Genomic DNA, 24,840 nt, shown 5'->3' with positions numbered 1-24,840 from the left:
GCAGGTGTGTTTGTTGGCTCTTCGATTAGCTGAAAAGTTTGCACATGATGACGTCACCCAACAGTGACAAACATTGAAGATCAATGCATTATCAATCAAGGAGACCGTGTTTTAAATGCTAGTTGTTTTAATGAATTAAATGACCTATAGTTCACCGAGACTAATGTATGGTCTTTTTTCTTTGGTCAGAGTTTGAATAACGTTATAGAAATTACCAGTGAACTCACAATGTGTGAGGAATTCCTTCACTAAGATTATTTATTTTCACATTAAATCTATCATTTATTTTATACCTGAAATAAGTCGAATATTTTATGAAGTGTCATTCAATCAGCGTTCGTCCCTCGAACTCGCGGAGGAAGACACATGGAAGAATGAAAATGAAAAACTGAGAGAATGTCAGTTTATGTGGTTGTTTTGCACGAGGCTATAAAGAACAGTTATGACGCATAGTAGCATTTTATAAACCTATATGATAGGTGTATCTCGACCCGGTAGTGAAATATTAATAAAAGCTATGGCTACTTACAATGAAAGAGCTTTTGTGTTCGCTTTTCCATTTGCCGCGGTCAATTGACTCTATGAAACGGCAAGGTTACGCAGAGGCTCCGTCAGGGCTCCGTGGCGAGGATGCGAAGTCAGCTTTTTACCCGGCCTTAGCGACCGCGCCTAATGAATCAAACCTTCCAAGGCTTCAGTATGACTTCCTTTCTCACTATATCATTTTTTTACGATTTGGATCGGAAAATTAAGAGGCTTTTCTGTTACATTAGCCTATATACGGTACTTATTTCTTCTGCCATTTTTCTGTTCACAGAATCGTAGCGAGAAAAAATTATCACTGAGGCGATGTCCATGAAAAACTGAATTATGAACAAGGCGTACAGACGACTCAACTCACTTTGAGTGTATTGGACATGGATGCAATGTCCATGGTTTAATTCTCCTCCTCGGTATTTAGGGTATTTATGATGACTATAAACAACAAAAACGAAGTAAATGACTGAGACAAGTGCCTCGGTTTGCCTGCTACTACCATGGCCCTGGTTCAAGCTCGTCATACGTTCGTTCCCTGTCTTTCGTTCGTTGTTTCTTTTCTAGCTGTTTCGTCTCCAACAAGTCAACAGCTGTTTTATGCCACTCCTTATGTCACGTGACCAGAACGCGTAAATAGCAGGATTAATGGCGGGAAGCGTGTATACAATGTACAGACATGTGGTGAACACCTTAGGGTGATTGTGGACTCCACCATGAAACTTCCACAAGGTCAACGTCAAGAAAAAAGGAAACCAGCTAAATAAGAAAGCTCCAGCTATTGTTACCAGCATTTTTGCTGCCTTAAATTCTCTCTTGAAGTTGGAAATATTGTTATTCCTACTGTTCGTATCACTGCCTGAAGTCGAGGCCGACTCATCGGACGTACCTGGCCTCACGCGGTTGGCGTGTGTTCGGGCTATTCGGTATATCCGATAATAAATCACCGACATGATTCCGAATGGAATCCCGAAGATAAAAAGCCACTCAGCTGTCATGTAAACGATCTCGTAGGTGATGTGTTTCTCGTAGGACTCCTCGTGTGCGCAAATAACTGCTAGAGGTCTCCAAATCAACGGAGGCAAAGCGAGAACGGTGGCGCCAATCCATATCGCTATGATAGAAATAAAAACTCTCGTCTTCTTTACAATGTTTGGGTATTGCAGCGGCCTCGTAATGGCGATGTACCGATTAACAGCCACGGCTGTTTGTGTCAAAACCGAAGCTGAGGCACACAGGACACTTGCTGCCATTATAACATAACATACAAACTCGTGAGGCGGTCGCCAATTCGGATTTAGTTTCCGAGTCGTATTCGAAAATGTTTCGATTAGCGTGAAAAGAAAATCACTGACTGCTAAGTTGGCAATGAACATGTTATCGATTCTTTGCAGACGTTTAATGCTGCAAATTGCGAAGAAGATGAGAATATTACCAACAATTGCCAAAACGATAATGCCGATGATGTATACTATCTGAATGTACCACGTGATCAGAGTAGCTTCATCAGATGAAGACATACTGGGGCTGAAATAAAAACCAAAAGGCAATGAGTACAAAGTTGATTACATTTGTAATCCTCACAGCTAATTCTCCTGCTAACCAACTAGTGGTTCCTAGCATACAGTGTAGAGATCTATTGGGCATGTACTCCATTATAAGAAATTAAAATTAAGATACGTATTCGAAATAAACTCGAATTAAATTAACACGAATAAAAGGGAATAGTACTTTCCAATAAAGGACATTAACGCGAAAGAGGTGTTAAAATTTTAAAATGAGGGAAATTAACGCGACCTATTAAACAAAAAAAGAACATAATTTGTCGAGAGAACAGGTAAAAATTCATTTTAACATCAAGTGTAAACATTCGAAATACAAACAATGTTGGTGGAATTGTCCCTTACTAACGGGCTTAGTGAAGCAATATGGCCACTTGCACAATACCTTCACGAGCTTGGCATGGCATACTATTGAGAATTTGAGGCGAAAATAATGAGAATTAAGGCCGCGGGAATAAACAAAAATGACCGCAACTTAAATTAACGCGGATTTTAAATATTTGTGTTAATTTCATGAAGCGTTAATTTCCTGAAATGGTAAGGTAGTCTGCATACGAGCCAAGTGGCCCATTGGGCCGGAGCTTAGCATGAAGCGACTAGGAGTATTCTCCCCCCTGGATGGGATGCTAGTCTATCGCAGGGTTACCCCCAGCATTAAATTTGCTGGCACCCATTTATACACCTGGGTGGATAGAGGCTCTGTGAGAGTAAAGTGTCTTGCCCAAGAACACAACGCAATGTCCCCGGCCTCGGCTCGATCCAGGCCGCTCGATCCGGAATCTAGCGCAATAATCATGAGGCCACCGCACCTCCAAATTTCCCGTAATAGGGTACCGTAAATACCGTAAATCTTGTAAATCTTAATGAAATTAGCTCCTGGCACGCATATGTCAAATTAAGGATAAAGCAAGAATGTATTCATTTGTTTCAATACCCCGAGGTAAAAGGATATGCATTAAAAAAATAAATCAATATTTAAGAAACGTTTTTTTTTTCCCGATATTGCCTAGTCTAACTACAGCCGCGATAAGAAAAGGAAATTAGTTTTCTTGTATCTAATTGTGATACTGTAGTGATGAGAAATACCAGTGATGCGGCACGAGTGATTAGACATGATCAATACTGTACTTCTCAGTCTTCGTACTTTTTTGTCTCTTGATAGCTGGGGAGGAGAGGAGGCCCTTACCAGAGGGGAGGGGTCGTTTATTTCAACTTTTGACTGACACGAGGAGATGCCTCTTCAGGCGGGGGAGGGGGGGTGGGGGGGAGTGCTTATTGGAGGATTTACGATATGTTTTATCATTTCACTGTTACGCCACTCTACCATATTAGGTCAAAAGAACGCGCAAACTGTAAACCTTCGGCGATCGGTACGATTTTTGGATGATGCAACGTATATTTCAAAAACTATAGAAGCCGAAAAGGAAAATGACGCGACTTAATGGAATAATCAAACCCTTATTCGATAGCTATTGCTCGTAGTCTTAATCAACCCTTTGGGGCTCGGAAACGCAGCTTCCAAAATATCCGTGCGTATTATCGAGTTACGTATATTTACACCACAAACACACAGAGATATCGACAAATGACGGCGAGCTAGCTACATTAAATAAACACAGGCCATTTTGAACAAGTGTAATAAAATTCTTGTGCAAACACACTTAAATGCGGATATTGCCATTATGATGCAAATTTTAACTTCAAAATAGAGTTCATAAAAGAACTCATTCGTCGTTAAACAACATGACTAAGTAAAGATGAAGCTAGAGCAATGAAATCAAAACGAATACTTGTGCCGCATACTCACAACGACTGAAATACTCTGTAGTGATAAACTTTCGCGCTTGCTCGCTATAAAGATTAATTGGACGTCTTTGATATACTTACATTCTCAAAGATCCATCCCAACTTGTGCTCGATCAAAGTTGCCCATGGAAACAGAAGCCACAACGCTAAAGCAAAGGACTGCTTCTGCCGCTCCCCGTTACAATTTTCGTTAACTTAGTTATGTCGACAACTCTCTTGTCTTTCCACTTCAGTTCAGGTAAAAAAAAAAATAAATAAACATCCGTTTTGCAACGATAAAACATCGGCCAACACTAACCCAAAGAGTTATACGGTCTTGAAATCTACGCTGATTGAAAGATACAAGAACCCAGTGTATCACACAAACAACAGCGTGTGATTCTTAAGAGAAAACAATGGAATTGTACCCTTCCCTATTATGAAATAAGCCCATTGTACAATAAAAGCATTAAAGCAATTTTGCCTTTGTCTCATGTACTTACATGATTTGGTTGAGTATTGCATATTGGTGCTGTAATTTACTTGCGATCACTTTGTTGGCTTTCTTTGTCCCTTCTCTTGAGCGAAAATTATACCTCAGATATATTTTAAAAAGGCAGATACGACTCTGTCAAAATAGACTTAACCGTATCGTTTGAATCGTTGATATCTTGGTTTAACATCTCGGAAAAATAAAATCGGTATTCAAAAAGAAAATTAAAGGCGTAGTTGCACTATTTGTATACTATATAATAAGTACATTTTTTTTTACCCTGAAAAGAATGCTTTGTGAATAAATTGGTCGAATGATATCGTTTCAGCTGGCAACAACTTAGCTAAGAATGTTTTCGCGCAATTTTTATTGATCTGAACTGCAAACAAACAAAGGAAGCATCGCTTTCATTTACTTTTGACCGGAAAAGATGGTCGCTAGATAAGCAAACTTACTAAATGACTAAGATAAAATAATTAGATATTCCAGAATCGCTTTTTTTTTAAATTTAGGCAAAACGCGTGCGCATGCCGAGAACATATTTTATACAAGTTTAAACGCTGTTATTTGTTTCCTTGTAAAATCTGTACATTGTCAGGTAGTAAAGTAAGGAAAATATTGAAAATCATCACGTCCAGATCATATCGTCTTGATGTACTGCCATATTCTCCCAACCAGTATTAAGAGCAATGTATGGAAATCACTTACGAGATTTGAAGCTTTGAGCCTGGTACGTGTGACAATCGAAGCGCTGAGAGTACATTGAAATATCACAATGTTTTGCGAAAACTGAAATTTGATGTTATTTGCTCAGTTCAGGCTTGTCAACAACTTTACTAGCTGTCCACCTAACACAAACTTACAAGTCATCCGGCATGTTAATGGCTGTTGGATGAGTAAAAAACATGCTCCTACGCATTTGGCTATATTTAGTACTCCCTGAAAGCTTTACTTCCTATTTAACAGGTAAACATTTTACCTTAATGTCGTTGCTTGGTGAAGATATCATAGCACATTAGTTAAAATAAATGTGAGCATTTTTCAATGAACTGTTTTCTTTTTCCATGGAAATAGAATCTCTGGATCGCTCTGGCTTAAACTGAGAGAAGTTCATAACTTAAATAAAGACAAAAAATTCGGTTTGAAAAGTCACTCCGATCATTTCCTGGGACCGCTTTAGATACTTTATGGAATTCACACATGACCGCACTGTGTCCACATTAGCTATGTTGTGGTTTCAAAAAATTCAATTATTTACTGAATCCAAGACGCATGGATTAAAATAAAGAAATAAGAAAATGTTCCTATCAGCTGGTTTGAATGCCGTGAGAAAATACTGCTGCATGTTTACAAATTAGCGCGCTTTTGCAAAAGTCAACAGTATCGATCGAACTCGCTCTGTGGTAGCAAAGCGGAACTACCATTTCACCGGCATGGTTCTTAATTTCATTATTCCATATTTAACCAAGAAAACCATTAAAGTGCTAAGATTTGTCCATCAAGCAGGAGCAAGATTCCCACAAGTGACTTGTGATCGCGTAGATAGCAAATTTGCAGCATAATTTACAATATGATTCCTATATTTTTGGACTGTCAAAGCTGAATTCACCACAGACTCGATACAAATGAATTGCGACTCCTCGTGCTGGGCGTCCTCCTGAACGTTAAAAACTCTTTCTCTTTTTCAGATAAATAGTGTGAGATTTCATTCTGTTCGTGATTAACTGAAGTTCAGTTTACACGACATACATGTCCATACCTTGTTAGTGTTGTATGCAAAGCTCCAAATCGACTTATCCACCGAGCGATGTTTCCTCTTTCCTTCCTTTGCTCATGATAAAAAATTAAAAGGTTATTATATTCAGCAAATGAATGTAAAATTGAAAGTTTTCGTTAACGAGGTCCACAGCTACTTCAAGGACACCGTCGCGACAGGTCGCGAACGGGAAGCGCAAAATTACTGATTAGATTCATGGTTTATTAAAATGTGTATCTATGTGTAATTTTATCACGTTGTGCTCTATTGAAAAAGCTCTTCACTTATGTTATGTTATTTTTATATATCATAACTGTCAAGTTTCTCGTATGCGCATTGGTGTATATTTATTGCCAATAATGTGGCCGGCGGATAGATTCATATTACCAAAGCGGTATTCATCAAGGACTTGCCAACTTTTAATCCATTAAAGCTTGTTATTTTATTTGAAAGAAAAACAAAACTCCCAAACGCTTCCGCGGACCACGGTAAGGTTACGACGCAAAATGCTTATTATATGGCAAAGTAGTTATTGAGGTAAGTCCGAACGTCCTGATTGATTCCTTCGGGATTTTGCCATACGGACCGTTCCCATGCAAACGGTCTTAAGCCGTGTATTTTTTGTTTTCGAGTTCCATGCATATAATAAACTACTTACCAACCTAGCTTGCTGGAGCCGTACTGGGGAATATTGGCCGTCAGTCCTTTTTTTACGGACATTCCCCGATATCGGGCCCTCGCACTCGATTACTAAGAGGTTTAATCTTTTTTATGTAGTAATGAGTTTTAGCTGACGAGAAAGTATCAGTTCTGCGTGACTCAAACACGCACTCATTAGGAGCCATAATTGAGGATGTAGAACATAAGACCATGCTCCTTATTTATAATTTATAGGGCTATCCCATATCGCCTATATTCAATTTCGCGTATGTCGTACAAAAAAAAAAGTCGTTAAAAAAGCTTCTTGTTAGACCTCTTAGGCAGGAGGATATAGCGTAGTTAATTTTACAATCTTGCAGAGGTCCTTGAAGAAAGTGTTATTGACAGTGATTTCAACCGGTGATTGGCTCTCACAGCGGGTTTAAAAAATGTGCATGTCAAAGATACAGATGTCTCTTTATTTATCCCAGAGGGAAACAAACGTTTCAGAAGTAAAACAGAATAATGTTTTAAGACATTTTAAACATTTCTTGTTTCCGGACGGCATGCTAGCACATCATGGGGCTAAACAAGAAAAAAAAATCGTTAGGCGACAATACATGCGTCCTCCTTTAGCCTAGCCTGTCAGTATTAAGCTTCTTTAATTCACGAAACGATCATAAGCAGCCGTGATACAAATGTATTAGAAAATTCTCTCCTCTTCTTAGAGGTTTCTAATTTCTGGAGTGACCTATCCGGATGGGTCAACCATCACGTGTAAATGATTTCAACTGATCCAATGGTAAGGAACTGCTCGCATATGGGTAGTACTGTTAGCCATGTTTGAATCGTGTTTAACAAAGTTAATATGGTAGATATTTTATTTTATCGCGTGATCAGTTCTTCTTTGCGCCGGGTCGAACTTGAAAGAGAGCACAGGAAGCAAAAAGTCTCACGCCCGGGTAACGTCAGGCAATAATCATGTGATCTACTCCAAGGAAATGTATCGCTTTCGCTTTCCTGTATTAATATATCATTCCTTTCCATTCAGAATTCACTTTAACACTGAGAGATTCAAAGTTAAACTATTCAATAATTGCGAATCTTGTTGGTGGTTAACCACTAAACGGAAATTAAGAGGTGTTTCATGACGCAGTGAGAAGAGACAACACTCGAGATCGTGTCATGTTTGTCAATTAAAGACTTCTTCCTCATAGAACTACTGTCGCATTGCGCTTTTTATTGAATTCTTTTACAAACACTGGAGAGTATGAAGACTGTAGTTTAAAGTAGGCCTCAGCTCATGTGATCTTATTTCCGATTATTTGCTTGATCAACCTTCAAGGATTAAAAATCCGATGAGAAAGGAGAAATACTTCCTGCTAGCTGCTGTTACTGACGAGAACTGGAAATCCACTCAGCGGAGTACACTTGCCTAAACATGTTGTAAATCTCGTCGATGAAAGTTCGACAAATACGTAATTCACAGCTTCAGAACAGATTGGGATCGATTAAAACTATGATATTTACGATATAAAAAGAGAGCAAAACCTTCGTTCAAACGGAGAATTTTTCGACGTTTTAATGATGTCTTGTGACTCAGCAAAGCTTGCAATAGCAAAACACTGTTTACGTAATATCCCATGCACAGTTACTTTAAAAGTCTTAGATCTAGTGACACGACTGCTGTTCGTGTTTGAAAGATAGCATGAACGAAATTGTATTCATAATTAATAAAACATCCAGGGGTTAGCTATACAGACACACAATCGTACCACAAACCAACGGATGGAGGAAAGATATCCGTGAATTTCATACTTCATGATATATGAAATGTCTGATAGAACCCTGGATTATAATTATTCTGGGGCACCTACCTTAAGATTCACACGAGTTCATTGTCGTTATAAAAAGTGTCTTTTTTTGCTGAAAAAGATGCCAATGCCTCTCTCGTGAAAAATGCGTCGTTTGTTTTGATCCGAAGGTCGAAGCAGTTTTAGTCACGCGTTATGTCTGCTGTTTTCTTGTACAGCGGTTCTAAATGACTACCCATCGCCAGTGACCCATCCCCGCCCCACCCCTTTAGTAAAAATAGCCTGTAGTAGCGTGAAGACACTTCGCCGGAGAAATTTGCAAACCGAGATTTCACTCTGAAAACGCATCAAATATTTTCCGTCCACACTAAGCCGGAAGAATTTAAAAACCCAACAATAATTACCGTTCATTTTGGATTTGTGTTTGAGGAAAACGCGGTCAGGAAAATGACATGATCATCGTGACGTCATAGTTTTCAAAAAGCTAAAACGCGAAGCCAGCGTTTTCAAATTCCTAAGGTTTGAAGGGCGTTTTCGTAAAGCTCCGTTTTCGTGACGGATTACTGTGAACGATAGGCCTTACCGTACAGATAAAGCTGCGTTTTCAGATACCTCAGCCGTAGTGTGGACAGATCCTTACTCGGTCACTTTTTACACGTGAAAAGAAATAGAACACGTCTGCGCAGCCTCTTCCTTTAAGATCTCATACGTTCAGCGGTAATCTCAAGAGATTTGTGAGGCGCAAAAATAGTCCAAATGAGAGATTAGATGAATTACAACAAAATATCAAAAGAATAGTACGGTTATGAAGCTATTAAACATTTTATTCACAATTTTACACGCTGTCAGTTTTACAAGCAATTACTCCAGCCGGTTAACAATGCTTGTTACAGCTGATGTGGTAACTGGGGCGGAAACAGGATTTTAGAGAAGGGAGTTCGATATACAGACCGCCGAAGGCGATCCCCTTCAGGGAGCCTTGCCCGGAAAATTTTCGGAATTCTGAGACCAAGTCAGCCTGTTATATTGTCTGATTTTTTTTTTCAATTTAGGGGTTTCGACTGAACCCCCGTAACCCCCCTAGATCCGCCACGGGGTAACTGTGTGGAAATATGGTTATTACTGTTTTACTTTTTTTTTTAACAATAGTAGATCCAGGGAAGCCAGATTCGAGTATCCACCCAACGCGTGCAGGGCGATCTATGACAAAGTACAGTGGAACCCCGCCTTCCGGTCACCCCGTTACGCCACTTTTTTTTGTCCCGGTGAAACGTCCATATATTTACTTATGAGAAAACTCCGTTAATACGGCCAACGGCCACATTCTGAAATCTCAACCTGTATAATCCTTTATAATTTTACGTCGTCTATACGATCACCCAAAGCAGTTATGTTCATCCTTCCATTGTTAATATCATTGTATGTACTGATTGAAGTTTCAATTCTTTTAAAATTATATCTGCATTCTGGATGCTTATTAAAGAACAGTTGTGTAGAAGTGCAATTGTGATATTATAGCGAAGTGCGCGAGTGACGTAATAACTCAGACAAACTCAGACAAACAAAACGGAATGGTGGAAGATTTGAAGCTTTTTCAAGCGCGTAAGCAAGTGTTCCTAAAACAATTTTTGAAACGAAATTTCCGCGTTCATTTTCCTCCTATTTCTCTTAGGAAACGCTTATGTTGTCTGAATCTCGTAGGGTTCCAATAGTTTGCATTCTATTTTTAGACTTCGCGCGCTTCGTTATATTTTCATGGCCCGTTGGTGACCGTATAACGAAGTCTCACCGTAATGTCTAGGTGGGCGCCGGAGCACGCGGGTGCACACGAATGCCCTACGTGTAGTGTCTCGTCGTGCAAGATGATTTTCGCTCCAAGCCTGCTCCATACCTGCGGAAATATGTGTGACGTATCTGAGGGTATTTACAGGAAGATACTCAGTCCTCATATCTATTTGCGACAGGGGCAATATTGTTTGATGATTTCCTTTACAGACTCTCTCACCTCCTGGATCTTCCAGCAGTACAAAATGGGATTCAATGTAGAGTTCGTGTAGATAAGGGTTACTGTAAACCACTGCGCGCCGATAAACGTCTGGCTGCGACCCACAGCAATCTTAACAGCAACTGACAGCATAAATGGAAGGTAACAGGCCAGGAGAGAGCCATACACCCACAGCGCAGTGGCAACTGAGTTTTTGTATCGATTTATGTTAAAAGTATTTTGAGCTGTTTCCTCTTCCGGGCCGTAGTTCTGAACTTGACTTTGGAGGCGTCGTAGAGTGCGAGAGATGATGATATAGGATACCGTAGACACACCAATACACATTATTATGCCGACGATCTGGATGAGATCAAAGAATTCTCGGCTCACGAAGATCATTAGGGCGTGAAAAGTGCTGAAGAACCAGCAGGCGACCAACACGAGCCTTGTGCGGAACAATGACGCCACCTCCTTGTAACGCATCTTAAGGCGAATAGCAAGAACTCGGTCCACACTGATTGCTGTAAGAATCTGCAGGGAAACACCGACTGAGATTACACTGGCAACATTGACGATGATTCCAAGAAACCTGCATATCTCTGGTTTCGTGCCGCCGGTCGCCAGAAAACCAACAAACGCTGGCTGGACAAACAAGCCGACACCCAGATCTGATACCGCCAGACTGAGATACAGAGCCTTGGACGCGGCATGTACTCGAGAGGTTCTATTGAGGGACAACAATATCAGAATGTTTGCGATTATTGTCGCAAGGGATAGAAGTGAGTTCAAAACGGAGTTAATAACAAGCGAACCCGTGATAAATGCTGGCAGCTGGTCTTGGTATGTCTGTGAGCTGCGCCAGTCGTTTAGCGTTAGTGCTGCTGTGCTGATCACTTGATGACTTGTGAAGTTTTCCATAGCTAGGCTAGCGCTCTTGTTTTTGCCGCTCGTTGGTGTAGCCACTGAAATGAACGCTGCTTTGCCTCTCGCCCTCACTCCAAGCAAAGTAGTTTGGTCTGAAATGGGCAATCACTTTGCTCACCTATTAACAAGGTACATGCTGGTAGTTAAGGGGACGGCCTGGCTTCGTTTATCTTTAATGGTGTTAACTGCAACTCGCTAATCAATGTTGACGTCCCCGTATTTCAAATTCCTTTGCTAATTATAAGGCAAATACTGAAGATACATATAGTTACATGTAAGGGGACGACCTTACTTCAATTTTGTGTTAATGATGTCAAGAGATAAGCTCTTTCATCGATCTTAATGTTGCCGTATTTTATGTTTGCTAGTTAATTAAAGTTGTCAAACAACTAATAAAGATGTGAATTCATTCGCTGCAAGCCTTGGCCAGAAACTTCGTAAGTACTAGAAATTCTTTTATTGTTAGCTCAAGAGTTGCTGGAACATAAAAAAACATCTCCCGGCTTATTGTATTTCCTTGTTTTGATTGTCTGATCGCCTCTCTCACGACAGAGCTGTTGTAATTTGACTTTCGTCACTCGGTATGTCCTGACTAATGAGCAACATGCAAATTATTGTAACAATGAAATAAAACTTGCAGCCTATCTACAGTGACTAGCCACTGGCAGTGATTAAATTTTCATGGCGAGGACTCATCGCCCAGAAATGTTCAGTTACATTTTCTACTTATGATTTGTTTTAAAACGTTGTCATGGATAAATCTGATTAATAACCTTCGCCTGTGTTAACTTATGCACACTTAATAATGTAATTTGAAAAAGTAAAGTTTCCAATTGTCTCCCTTTTGCTTGAAATTATTCTTTATCTCTCGTAGCATTGTTGAAAATATAAAACATAACAAGCTAAGACAGCGTAAAAGAATCCTTGCGAAACATAATCTTTTAGATCAACAAGTCATGAATCTTGTTAAATCAGTAAAATAATTCACGAAAAAACTTGTAAGTCAGCTGAGCTTGGGAGAGTCTCTGTGGATAACTGAGGTTCTAATTTAGCCTCGGTTAAACTGATTCACAGTTTCGAACTTGCTATGACGAACAGCAGGTTAAAGAAGACGGTTTCTGCCGTAACCAGATGAGTCCAGAGCCTAGCTTATGGACTGCCTAAAATAATTTAATTCTCATTGTAGCATGGCCCTTCTTTTCGTGTGAATCAATACACCAGAGTTTCATCCTTCGCCACTGAGCTTGGGTGTGTCGATAATTAATAAATAAAAACATCAATTGGCTTACCAATTAGCTTGTAAAGTCAGTGGATCAGTGGTTTGGCTTGGAAAGTCACAGATAAGGTTACGAGGGACCCATAACATGTTCATTTTAATCAGAGTTGTACATCGCTTTTGCGAGCAGCTGCCTGGAGTAATTATCAGCACAATGAATATTTGACGAAGATGTCAGTGTCAAGTCGTGGGAATTTCAGGTTCATTACGCAGTTTGTTTGAACAAGTATATAGCGTTGCTAAAGTTTAATTATTGTCATGTGTTTTGTTCTATTCAGTAAATAGTACTTCTTATATTTTATAAAAAGTAATAGAAGAAGGTTTGATCTTCCTGCTAGTCTTTTCTTACTTGACATACAGAGAAATAAAGTTATTGCTATTATTATTATTGTCATTGTTTTGTTTGTTTGTTTTACTTTTTGCCTTTTATAAATATCTATGTATAAAGCATCATCTGTATTATTATTCTATTGCTATGTCCACGTGGTCAAAATAAAATAAAACAAAAGTTAAAAGGTAAAGTTAAAGTAACTAACCTAGTCCGTGGGATGACGATCAGAAAAACTCTCCACACTTTGAACAACTAGGCCCAGAAGTTAATACTGCATTATTAACTTCTAATGCCACCAAAGGTTTATATTGTAATGCTTCTTTTGGCCGCATTAAAACATTAAAAGCTAGTAGGACCACATGTATCGTTATACCTCTATTTTATTCCATGTTATTTTGTAAAAAAATTAAAGTGACTCCGGCATCTGGGCGATCGAAGAAAAAGTACAGTTTCCTGTCTTAGGCAAGCCAGTCACAGCTATACCGTGTTAACTCTGATGTTCTCGTCTCTCAGTTGTCCAGTGCATTTTCCAAAGGCTTACTCGGGAGCTCGCTGGTGAGGCATTTGGAGGAGAACTGGACTCTAATAGACCTGAACGTAAGAAAGCACGAGAACGAGGTAGCAAAAAACCATCATGGCGGCTGTTCAACAAGGAGGAATGCTAAGTCATGGTGAACAAACCATGGCATCTGACGACTATCCAGACTGGTTAAGAGCAGAACATCGTACAGGAGTAAGTAAAAGCTTTTCTTTTTTGTCTTCAGGTTTTTCCCGTATGAATAGAATCTAATTTATGGTGTGTTCTTAGACTACAATAATGGCGGTAGAGTTCGATGGCGGCGTGGTTATTGGCGCTGACTCACGCACTACGACAGGGTAAGTGGATTTGGTTTAGTTACTTGACTCATTATTATTGTCTTCTTCAGATAAATCGTTTGAACTGTGGGAAAGTGTAGCTTAAATCAGCTTGCAAGCGGTATTCATATAAAAGTTTGACATCTCATGTAGGCCATCTCTTATAGCACGTCACACATTCATGTGAATTTTTGGTCAAGTTTTAATAAATGCAATTACTGCTACCTTGGAAATTTGACCAAATTTTGCAGCCTCAAGGGAGGGTACTTGTTGGAGAAAGGGCACTTGTTTGGGACCAGATACTATTTTGTTACTCTTACCATTACCTTTATCTTCTTCCCTGTCATTTTGCGTCCCTGAAAAAGTGCACAAACTAAAGAATGTGAACTTGTTTACATCTGCTCCTGTAGGATTAGACTAGCCAAAGAAGGATTTCTTTCTCAACTCAAAACTGAATGATATTTGGTATTCTAGGCTCAAATTATGGAGGATGGCTACATTATTAGAATAGCCGTGCTTACCTTTGGCTAGTGGGAAGGGGGACTGTCTAATTGAATGGGTGCTTTTTGAAAGAAGGGTGCCAATTTCAATCATCTGAGTAAGCATGTTAGATATAATAGAGTGGGGATATGTTTGTGGTGTTATAACTCTAAAAAGCTGTGTGATGTTTGACTTACTAGGGCTTACATTGCCAACCGTGTGACAGACAAGCTGACTCCAGTAACAGACAGAGTGTTTTGCTGCCGATCAGGATCTGCCGCTGCTACTCAAGCCATAGCAGATGCTGCTAAATATCATTTGAACTTTCACAGGTATTAACTTTGTACTTACAGTTGAACTCTGTTATTTTTAGAAACCAGGGGGAATAGGAAGGGCTTTCAACAATAGGTCAGCGTTAATTAAAATAAAGGAATTGAAAATAAATCAAGTGCAAATACTCTGATTATCATATGGAATTACTTTTGATTTTTATACCTGTTATTTTATTGGGTGATTTCAGAGAGTATCCATATCATACCATGGGTGGCATGAACATTTTAACCCTCCTTGCGTTCGGAAATTCCAAAATGCTCTACCTCCATGCCCTCAGAATTCTAAAATCATTAACCCCCCTCTCTTCTGGATTTCCATATTTTACCTCAACCATCTGGAATTCCTTGTTTGACTCCTTACGATTTCTAATGAGAGAGATTTTACGCTTTTACATCTGCCCAGAAGTTTTTGCTAATGATTTTCAGTCAAACAACTGTCTACAGGGCGCAAAATTGTGACTGATACGATCGCATGCATTTGTGACTAAATGTTCGGTGACTAAAACTTCCTCCTCGTTGCAATTTTGCAACTAGTGTTTGACTAAACTAGTGAAGAAATAAATTAAAATTTCAATTGTTTTGTGTGTTGGTTACTACAGAAATTAGAAAATGCGTGGCAAATCCTGCAAATTATTTACCTCTGATATTACGAACCACATTCACTCCATCAGACACCATTACAGCAGTTTCTTCATGAATATGAATTGCTCGCGCATAGTAAACCAACTTAGCAGGTCGGCATTCATTGCAAACGATTAATTTGACAAGAAATTCATCACCTTTAAGCCCTCTGAAGCCAAATGTAAAACCCAGATTTTATAGGTTTTCGAATGAATGAATGCAAACACATGCGTGACTGATCTACACTTGTCTTGTATCTTGCTTTCTGGGGTCATTGGCAGTGTCATCAGTTTGATTATGTATTCACACTCTTTTCTTTCCTCTCTAGAACCCCCCAATGCCTTCGGAATTCCAATTGTAAGTACCCCCATACCTTTGGATTTCCAGGTCAAAGAACCTCTCCTGCCCTTTGAATTCTAAAAACCTGCCAGTGATATAGGTATACTGTATGGATATTTTCTGGAATCACCCAATGACCAGAAGGGTGGTAAGATAACAAGTGCAATCAACAGGTCATATTGTAAAATTCTCACATTTTCTTGTGCATCTTCTCAGCATTGAAATGGGAGAGCAGCCACTCGTGAAAACAGTAGCAAATGTCTTTCGTGAGATTTGCTATGCAAACCGTGATCAATTGACTGCTGGAATTATCTGTGCAGGCTGGGACAAACGACAAGGAGGACAGGTGTAGTGCTCTCATATTGACAACATACTTAGTAATCTGTATTTTGAAGGACTATGTTATCTGTAAATTGAAGGAAACTTCGAAAAAATGGTTGAGAAAGAAATAATAATACCAGAAAAAGAATGCCAAAAGCAACGCAGATTCTTAAATTAGGGTTGTTTAAAATGGATGACTTTTTCTGTTAATTTTTATTTTGAGGGAAGATGTAGAAGGAGTTAATATCTTGGGAACATGAGGTTTCTAAAACCTACTTGTAGTTTCATCATATTTATGATAAAATTGATTCCACTGACTTATTTGTACACATAAAATCTTATACACATAAAATCTTATACATGTATGCATTTGATACCCTTCATTTCAGGTGTTTTTAATTCCTCTGGGTGGAATGTGTGTGAGGCAGCCATTTGCAATAGGAGGTATTTAAACCAGTAAAAGATTTCCTTTTTCAGATTAGTTTACTTTTGTTAGGAAGATAATTTTCCTTTTAAATTCATTTTGTGTAAGAAATGAAATGCATGCTGGAAGCCTTTTCATCTACGTTTATAGTGGAACTTTCCATTTGAATAATTTGAACTGTGATCGGTCATAGCTTCTGTTATAAAGAGCAACATCCAGTGTTACATTGTGTTTGTGTTTGTTACTCATTTTCAGGATCTGGAAGTACCTATATCTATGGCCATTGTGATGCTACTTTCAAACCTGGCATGACAAAGGAAGAGTGCTTCACATTTGTGTCAAATGGTATGTAGTTTGTGAAACATGCAGTGTAATTTCAATTTTACAATACCCACAGTGAAAAGTTTTTTATTATACTCTATTTTGGACTACATTAAATACCAATGATTTATCTGTGGTTTATTCTGAGTGTATAGAAACAATGCCTTTTGGTGTGTGGTCAGTTCTTCCCTCACCTGACATTATTTTGACAAAAATGTCATTTTACATTATGTGTGTAGTGTCTTGCATTGGCTGGAAAATTGACTAATGAGTATTTTTTGTACACACCTGGTGTTTGTTTGGAACAATAGTTTATTTAGTGTACTTGTAGATCATTCTCCAGGGGCATATTTTTTTTTTTGGGGGGGGGGGGGGGGTGGGCAGACAGGGTTGTAGCTAAGAAAATAGACTCCTGGCTAAGATTTTCATTAAGCTGGTCACCATTTTTTGCGAGAGACCTGGAACAAAATTTTTGTCCCCAATCTTGTGCAATGTCTTGAATGCAGGGTTACCACGCTTTGTGTTTATAAGATGGCGGAGGCAATACACGGAAAGAGAACATGCTAAACAAGTGCTTAAAACAAGATTTTGTTTCAATTACTTTACTCGTTATATTACCACCGATACTTAAGGTAGTCGGGAATTTATTCCAAGTTTTTCATTTAGATGGTTCAGTATGGTTCAGCTATCGAATGATTGTACGTTTGTAACCTTAAGACCATTCGTTGTCCCTTACCAAGTGGTCACCTGCCAAAATCCAGCTGGCGATCACCTCTTTCTCAGTTGGCGAATTTTGCTGGCAGCCGGCACTTAGTGACAACCCTGGGGGGATTGGGTGGCTAGTCATCCCCCTTTTAGAGAAGCAAAACATAAAAAAGTATTGAAAAAGAATTTAAATATTATGGCAAATGCTTTGGACAGGTATTTGCAAGTATTTAGGGGGTAACAGTTTTCAATTAATTTCTAATTTTCAAATTGCTACATTTTTGGGGCATGCCCCATTGATTCTGCAACCCTAAGATACCATCCACCCCCTCCCCCTGAAAAATCCTTGATCTGCCCCAGCATTCTCTATGACTTTTAATAGACTCTTTCATGGTTGCCTTGGAACCCATTTAGCCATTCATGTTGGTTACCAAACTTACTGTTCATAGGCCCAGTCCCTCTGATTTGCCAATTTAATGATTCACTTACACGAGGACTGGGACTAATCCCAAGGGGATTCAGGAACATTGAGATACCCCCTTTAGTGTGTGAACATTTGATAATGGTGTAAAGGAGAAGAGCGGACCAGAAGTTTTGATTTTTGTTAATGACATGAAGTGCAAACATTGAACTCTTCTATTTCTTGTATTGACGTGCAGGCCTCATATTTCTTCACTCGACCATGAGTTCGAAACACCCTCCAAAATTTCCAGAGTGATGAACAGCTCCTTTTTCGTTTGGTAGATTTCATTGTGAAAACTTTTAAATTTACATTGTCACTTTTTTTGTTGGCTTTCAGCCGTGGCTTTGGCTATGTCCCGTGATGGTTCATCTGGTGGAATTATACGTATGGCGGCCATTGATGAGTCTGGCATTGAAAGGAGAGTTCTTCTAGGAAATGAACTTCCCACATTTTATGAAGGATGAAAGTTGCTCGTGTCAACTGCATTTCAGTTTTGCTGTATTTAAGTGTTTTGAGAATTAATCTATGCTGTCTGTAGAACAGAAATAAAAATATCTCTGATTTGATGGCCGTGTGTGCATTGATTGTTTGTTCATGTGCATGTAGTAACCAGGCAGTGTAAAGGAGAAACCTCTTTCATCAGCGAGTTCCAATCCACTTCTTTTTAAATTATTCACTTTTAATATTATCCATACAGTTGTATTGAAGTTTTATTGGTACTGCTAGAAAGAGCACCTCATAAGTAATATGGTGGCCAAGCCACATAGTACAAGATGTGACTCTCAAACTTGGCCATGTTATTATTGTCGATAGATTTTCGCTACTTAACGTTATCTTAATAAAACCTGATGTTTTGCGGAGAAAGTCTTTGCGGGAACTTTGTTTTACGGATTTTGGAAAAAAAAATCGCAAAAATTAGAACCCGTAAAAATTTCGAGCCACACGGTAGCTGCAGATACACAAACTGTTTTTGAATGACTGAAAATTTAGGCTTAATAACCTGCCTATCAACCCTCAACTCGCGCTACTTTGACAGTGATAGCTTGTTAAGGTGAGTTAATGTACAGCAAGTTTCTGGAACTGTGCAAACAGCAAACAATCAGCAATTGTCAGTTGTTCATCGGATAAAAGTTTTGAATTTGATACGTACCTGATGAACCCATTGCAGTGCAGTGTTGTCATGCCAATTGTAATTTTGTAGCCAGTCACAGGGCAGTAGATATTGTGAGCAGTCTAGTAAATGGGCAGCGTCATGCGTTAGTCATAAACCGGTAAAAACTTGTCAAAAAACCAGTATTTTTAACTTATTCGTCCCTGGTTGTGGACGACGGCTGATCACACGATCGAGCGATTGAGAGCAGAGGTTTCCCTCTCACTTCTTACCGAACAGAAAGAGAAGAGAATATCTGTCTAGCAGGGTACAACGATTCGGAATTCCAACAGAAACTAAACAGAGCAATTAAATAATACCAGTGGTCCCAGTTTTGAGGCTTTGAGCTCATATCCCCACATGTTTTTACGCTAATAGTACACGGACATAAAAAAAGCCAAATTATCTATAACATTTTTTACACTGGCGACAGGGATGTTAATGTAATACATCAAAAACGAAAGACCGTGTCTGAGCACATTTCCAAACACCGAAATGACACGGTTGAAAATACGTATGCGTAGCGGAGCATTTTTGACGAAGTTTGAGGTGTTTGGAAAATCATGTCAAGCACTGTCTTGAATGTTTGATATATCTTCTCAATCGAAACTTAAACCAAGGAGAAAACTAAGAAAAAAAAATCGTAAAAATCTACGCCACGGTCATGATCTCCTTTGTTTAAACTTGATGAATTATTAATGAGTTTGAGAAAAATGATTCAAACGGAACGACCAGGGTAAATAAATACACATGGAAAGCTTTTCTTTTTCTGAAGTAAATATTTAGTAACATCGCGTAAAATGGTCTACAAAGCTAATTTAATATCAGTCAAAATAACTACAGAAAAAACATGGAAGTACACTTCTGGTGTTTGAGGAATAAACTGAAAGCGTCTTAACTCCCGGACCCTTGAAGGTACAGTTAAGATATATTTTGATTGAGTCTTTTGCGTGCCTTGTTTTCTTTTAATTGCAATTCAGAGAGACAGAAAAAGAGAAAGGGAGGATTAATTAGTTTCTTATTTGAATAGTCTTGGATTGTTGAAGAGGCTTAACTGTTTCCTGGGGTAACACCTAGGACTCACCCAGATATGACACAGAAGAGTGATGAGCAATGTCTGCTTCATTGTTCCTGACGATCCGGGGGGACTCCCTTATATGAGCGATATAGGTATGTATGGCTCCTAAGGGTATGATGGTCTTTAGCCGTCAAGTAGGGTATCAATTTGGGCCTTTTCGGTCACAAATAGGGTATGGTTTTTGCACTCTAGGCTTGAATTGGGTATGTTTCTTTAGAAGAAGTCTCTTTTTCATTATTATCGATAAGAACATCAACAAAAGTCCTTCACAATGCATCTAACATCGGTCTGAACAAGGGAAATAATTATAAGGCAGGTATGAAACAAGGTATTGATTTAAGGTCAGGTCTTAAATATGGCATCGAATGTTTGGTCAGGCCAAATGTGGGGTAGGGACAATCGCAGATTTTGGTTTTAAATAGGTTAAGGGTTTTAGGAAGCGGGCCACACATCCCCGCCCAATTTTTCTTGGAGTGACGATCAGCAAAGGAAAAGGAACATTTGTAACATCCAGTGAAAGGAATAACTAATGTCTTTACTTACCGAGCCCTCTTTGTCCCGGCTAAGATGTAAGACTGCAAGTAAAAGGGTATTGGTAGGCTAGTAGAAAACAAATAGTGCGTGTGGAAACTTACGTCAGGGCCAGACTAATTGAATCCGTAACAGACTTCACAATTAATGGTCCCTAGTCGTTTTGTTTAGTTTATCCGACTGTGTTTAGTTTTCTTTGAATAGCTTTAGCTTTTATTATCGCCGAGTCGGGAGAAAAGGTACAGGTAAATTACTTTTAGCCAATAAGCAAATGCCGGTTTGTCACTGTTAGGCCTTCACTGTGTCATTCGCCTTTTCACGGCTATTAGCGGAGAACAGTCAGACAGCAAATATTTTAAAAACTGAGGATCAAAGATACATTAGCGATTGAAACTGTTTTATTTGATCAACAGGGTTTATTTGTTTTAGTACGATTTCATTATACAGGGAGGAAAAACAAAGGGAAAGATTACTTTCAATTATTTGGACAGTCTGGGATTGTTCAAGAGGCTCAGCTTTTGCCGGGGTAAAACAGGATATATTAAGGTAAGAACTCAGTTCTTGTTACTCACTTTTTCAGCTGGTCACCAACGAAGAACCGAGCTTCAAACGGTCAGACGAGAAATCAGAAGAAGAAGTAAGAAAGCTAAAGTAAGAGAACGGTTACAATAATCTCGCGCCTTTAAAAATTGGCGTTGAGTTATGGATGATCCGTTATTAACTGGGCGTATTTTTCTTTCGTCTTTTCTTAAACCCACTGATATTTTTATTAAGGCAGAAACACTCTTAGTCTACTGCAGACACAACTAAAAACTGTTTCAAATACGCCGACAGAATGTGCTGCTTCCTTAAAATGTCAAAGGGGTTTTGATTTGTTTTCAGGCAATCGTGTTGACCTCCCAGGCATCCAAATTGAACAGCAAGCTTGCTCCACGACTGAAGCATTTCTGATATACATGTAATATTACGCAAGTATGTTGCTGGGTTTGGATGGAAAAAAGACGCATCGGCATTCAAGAGAATGCAGTTAAACCCTGGTTGCATTTATTACACAGGCGTTCGATAACACCATTTTGAACAAAGCAAATTACGTCATAAAACGCCTCAATTTCTTGTATCTAGTTTCATTGTCATTGCGTCAAAAAGTTTTCCTATCCTAAAATAGTAAATCTTTTTGGGGAAAAAGGAGGCTTTGCCCAGTATCGTGAAGGAGCAGTTTAATCCTAATTCTTGCATAATTTACAAAGCCCACCGGAAGAAAATGGCAAATTACGTTTACCGCAGCTGAAATATCAAAACGAACTAAAAGAAATCTAATTTAGTTTTAATTTATTTGCGAACAAGCTGTAAAATTTTAACTTTCACATTTACATTTGAATAAGAGTCATGAAGAGAAAACGTTTGTTCATTTTAAATTGAATTTTTGAAAAGTATTAGTTGTAGCCGAGTCTTTTTACGCTGATTATAGCTTGATGCTTGATAAGGAGTAACTTTATCACTCGCTGAAGCGGGAGGAAGCCTAGACTACAAGCGGGATCTTTCGTTTGTACTTTTCCTGCCCGAAGGTCAAATCTGATCTTTATTTTATAATATTTCTCCTTCTTATGGATCCTTGTCCAGTAAGTTACTTAATCTCATTATACGGATCGTACTCATGGCGGGCCGCAACCAGAAAAAAATAATATGACTGAGCAAGAAACTGAAGCAGTGTCCATGAAAAAGTTATGACTAAGGCAAGGTCCATAGTTAAATTATCCTCCTAGGTATTTAGAGTGTTTATGATGATTATAAATAACAAATAACGAAAAAAAGAAAAAAAGAAATGACTGAGGTAAGTGGAGTGAGTTCAAGTTTAAATCCACTTATTCTGCCTCAACAAACAATTCTCCGCTAGCAGAATTAACGTAAATTGTTTCATCACATAGTTTAGAAAAGTAAATCTCTAACTGATAGTAAACTGAATTATTTCGAAGGACCACTATTCTGAATATTAAGACGGTATCGACTATTTCTTTGTTTTTAAAAGGGAATCATGCACATCTACTGGACAAGTGTGGTGGCCTTCGTGGCAATTCTAAGGTGTACAACCGCTGATCCAATGATCTATGGCACTGCAGACTTGGAGCACGACTGGGCCGAGGCCTTCAAGTTGATCATCACTGTCAAAATGCAGTACCCTGTCTCCAACGGTTGGAGGATGGCACTGATATTTTCGCAACCAATTAAAAAGATTGACGTGTGGCGAGCAGAATGGATGGACACTGAGGTATCTAAAGACAAAACGATACACGCTCTCAAGGATTTGTATTTTACCAAAAAACTGGAGAATGGAACGACCCTCACGTTTGCTGTGGTGGCTTACAAAAGCCAGAAAAACAGACGCCCTGGCAACGTCACGGTTCTGTTTAAGGGTGGAAACGTCATTCCTAGACTCCCTACCGAGCCCCCAGTAAGTAAAATGGCACTGTGATTGGTTGCTTTCTTCTCATAACGTGTTTGTTATACTTTGAATTGTCAGTTCGAAAAGAATTTAAAAGCCACTATGATCAGGGTGTGGAGGTGTCCACGAGTGTAAATGGGTACCGGCCAACAGATAGGACTACCTGACAAAATGTTGGAGGTGACCTGGGACTGACTTGCATCCCATATATCCGGGGGTGGGATAACAGTGCGTCTGGGTCATGATTCACAGAAAGCAGCATAATCACAAGTGATGTATGTCACTTTGGTCCGAGCGCACACGGCTTAACTTTTTGAAGAGACAGGGCTAGCTAAACCCAACTTAGTGGTTGCTCAAGAGAGATGTGAAAACAAAGGGATTGTAGAAGAATGAGGGACAATTCGTTCTTCGACGATTTTCTTTTCCTTGCATACGGCCGGCGCGCCTGAAATTTGAATTAACCAATGAGGATTCTGTAGGCGGGAAAAACTCTACTCTCCTGACGTCAAATGCATGTTAATTGAAGTCAGGCATCTCTTCTCAATGGAGACGGCATGTTCACGAGAAAGAGTTTTTTGACTGTAAAAACCATAACAGATTGTAAAGAGTGAAAATTATGAAACATTTTGTGTCTCCAACCTTTTAATTTGGTGACAAAAATCGGTCACCCGCGCTCGGCAACTCGCTCTTCGATCGCTTTCGTCAGGTAGGATAATAGTTGTGTCATTTTAGACAATTTGGACACAACATGCTATTCCTCGTCAAACTAAACCCAGAATTCTTCAGTTGAGTATTAGAAGAAGCAAAAGTACCTTAGAATTGTCTCTATTTTTTGTTAGCTGTGAGGAAAAAGGCTATTGTATTGTGTCGTTTCGGTAGGACAGCTAAGTTTTGCCCGCCGCTCGTACCGCGGGCGCAGCCACCGTCTGCAAGGTTTCACTTGTAATCTCCTGCCTAAACAACTTTGTATCTTTGCTGTAAAGTGTTCATTCTGTTTAGTATATTTGAGATTACTAACAAGAAAAAGTGGACCATGGTAATTTATAACGTGTTTTGTTCTTTCCTCACCCAGCCAACAACACCGCTTCAACAGCTAATCCCGATATATCAACTGAAGCCAATTGACGAGTCTGATTCTGGATTTAAAATGATCATTGAATATAAAGTTCCAGGGACCGTGCAAGACTGGAGAATATCACTCAAGTTCACCAAGAATATTAGCACTCGAAACTTTGTCATCGACAAGGCGATGGTCACGCTTCCAAAAGAACCGACAAACGACTCTTTCTGTCTCAGACCCAGGCCATATAACGAGAACCTCAAGGCCAATACGACTCTACTACTCGAGTTTAGCTGCCACAAAGCCAAGTTGTACGAGGCCGCGCCGAATGCATTCTTCGTTTTCCATCCCGATTCAGCGATATGCGAGGACTTTGACCTCCCTGCTCCAGTCCCCGGACACGCTGTCCCGCTGGAAACCGCCACGGCAACGGTGATTCGTCAGTGGCCGCCGAGTAACTTTAAGATGAAGTTTGAGCTGCAGGTGATCAATTCTGTTCGAGGGGGCTGGAGAATCGCTTTGCAGTTTTCCAAGCCAGTGGCAGAAATATCCAACCTGAACACTGCAAAATTTGTCAGCAAGTCCAAAGACGGCCTTACTTATTACATCGACAATTTCCCGG

At 39.3% G+C, this 24,840-nt stretch overlaps 4 protein-coding genes across 7 annotated transcripts in view; 2 read left to right on the top strand and 2 right to left on the bottom strand.

Moving 5' to 3' along the window:
* Positions 1–109: 109 nt before the first annotated feature.
* On the bottom strand, positions 110–8,836 carry LOC110067490 (5-hydroxytryptamine receptor 7-like). 2 transcript variants are annotated; one of them, XM_020774818.2, is made up of 2 exons: positions 8,647–8,836; positions 110–2,061 (listed from the first exon to the last, which is right to left on the bottom strand). In XM_020774818.2, exon 2 carries the CDS (start codon positions 2,052–2,054, stop codon positions 1,098–1,100), a length of 957 nt encoding a protein of 318 aa, XP_020630477.1. In that variant the 5' UTR covers positions 2,055–2,061; positions 8,647–8,836; the 3' UTR covers positions 110–1,097. The 2 variants fall into 2 exon arrangements, with proteins under 2 accessions (XP_020630477.1, XP_020630478.1); XM_020774819.2 differs by lacking the exon at positions 8,647–8,836 and adding an exon at positions 6,134–8,628.
* A 1,698-nt stretch (positions 8,837–10,534) lies between these two features.
* Positions 10,535–11,485, bottom strand: LOC110067455 (melanocyte-stimulating hormone receptor-like). Its single transcript, XM_020774781.1, has one exon. It carries the CDS (start codon positions 11,483–11,485, stop codon positions 10,535–10,537), a length of 951 nt encoding a protein of 316 aa, XP_020630440.1.
* Positions 11,486–13,687: 2,202 nt separating this feature from the next.
* Positions 13,688–18,525, top strand: LOC110067491 (proteasome subunit beta type-6-like). The gene is made up of 7 exons (XM_020774820.2): positions 13,688–13,831; positions 13,907–13,974; positions 14,634–14,765; positions 15,942–16,071; positions 16,436–16,490; positions 16,726–16,815; positions 18,296–18,525. Exons 1-7 carry the CDS (start codon positions 13,733–13,735, stop codon positions 18,421–18,423), a joined length of 702 nt encoding a protein of 233 aa, XP_020630479.1. The 5' UTR covers positions 13,688–13,732; the 3' UTR covers positions 18,424–18,525.
* Positions 18,526–21,205: 2,680 nt separating this feature from the next.
* The window catches only part of LOC110067439 (uncharacterized), a 3,952-nt gene continuing 317 nt past the window's right edge, over positions 21,206–24,840 (top strand). Inside the window, exons 1-3 of one of the 3 annotated variants that reach the window (XM_089281943.1) lie at positions 21,206–21,264; positions 22,745–23,167; positions 24,231–24,840. The exon at positions 24,231–24,840 is cut by the window's right edge and continues 317 nt beyond it. In XM_089281943.1, coding sequence (XP_089138069.1) covers positions 22,751–23,167; positions 24,231–24,840 — 1,027 coding nt within the window. In that variant the 5' untranslated portion in view covers positions 21,206–21,264; positions 22,745–22,750. The other 2 variants (XM_020774766.2, XM_089281944.1) reach the window with 2 other exon arrangements.

Source organism: Orbicella faveolata, unplaced genomic scaffold (genome assembly GCF_042242905.1).
Source record: "Orbicella faveolata isolate gen_17 unplaced genomic scaffold, um_ofav_v1 contig_12, whole genome shotgun sequence".
Classification (NCBI taxonomy): Eukaryota; Metazoa; Cnidaria; class Anthozoa; order Scleractinia; family Merulinidae; genus Orbicella; species Orbicella faveolata.
The sequence above is the reverse complement of the archived record's forward strand: the minus strand, read 5'-3'. Positions and strand labels throughout refer to the sequence as shown.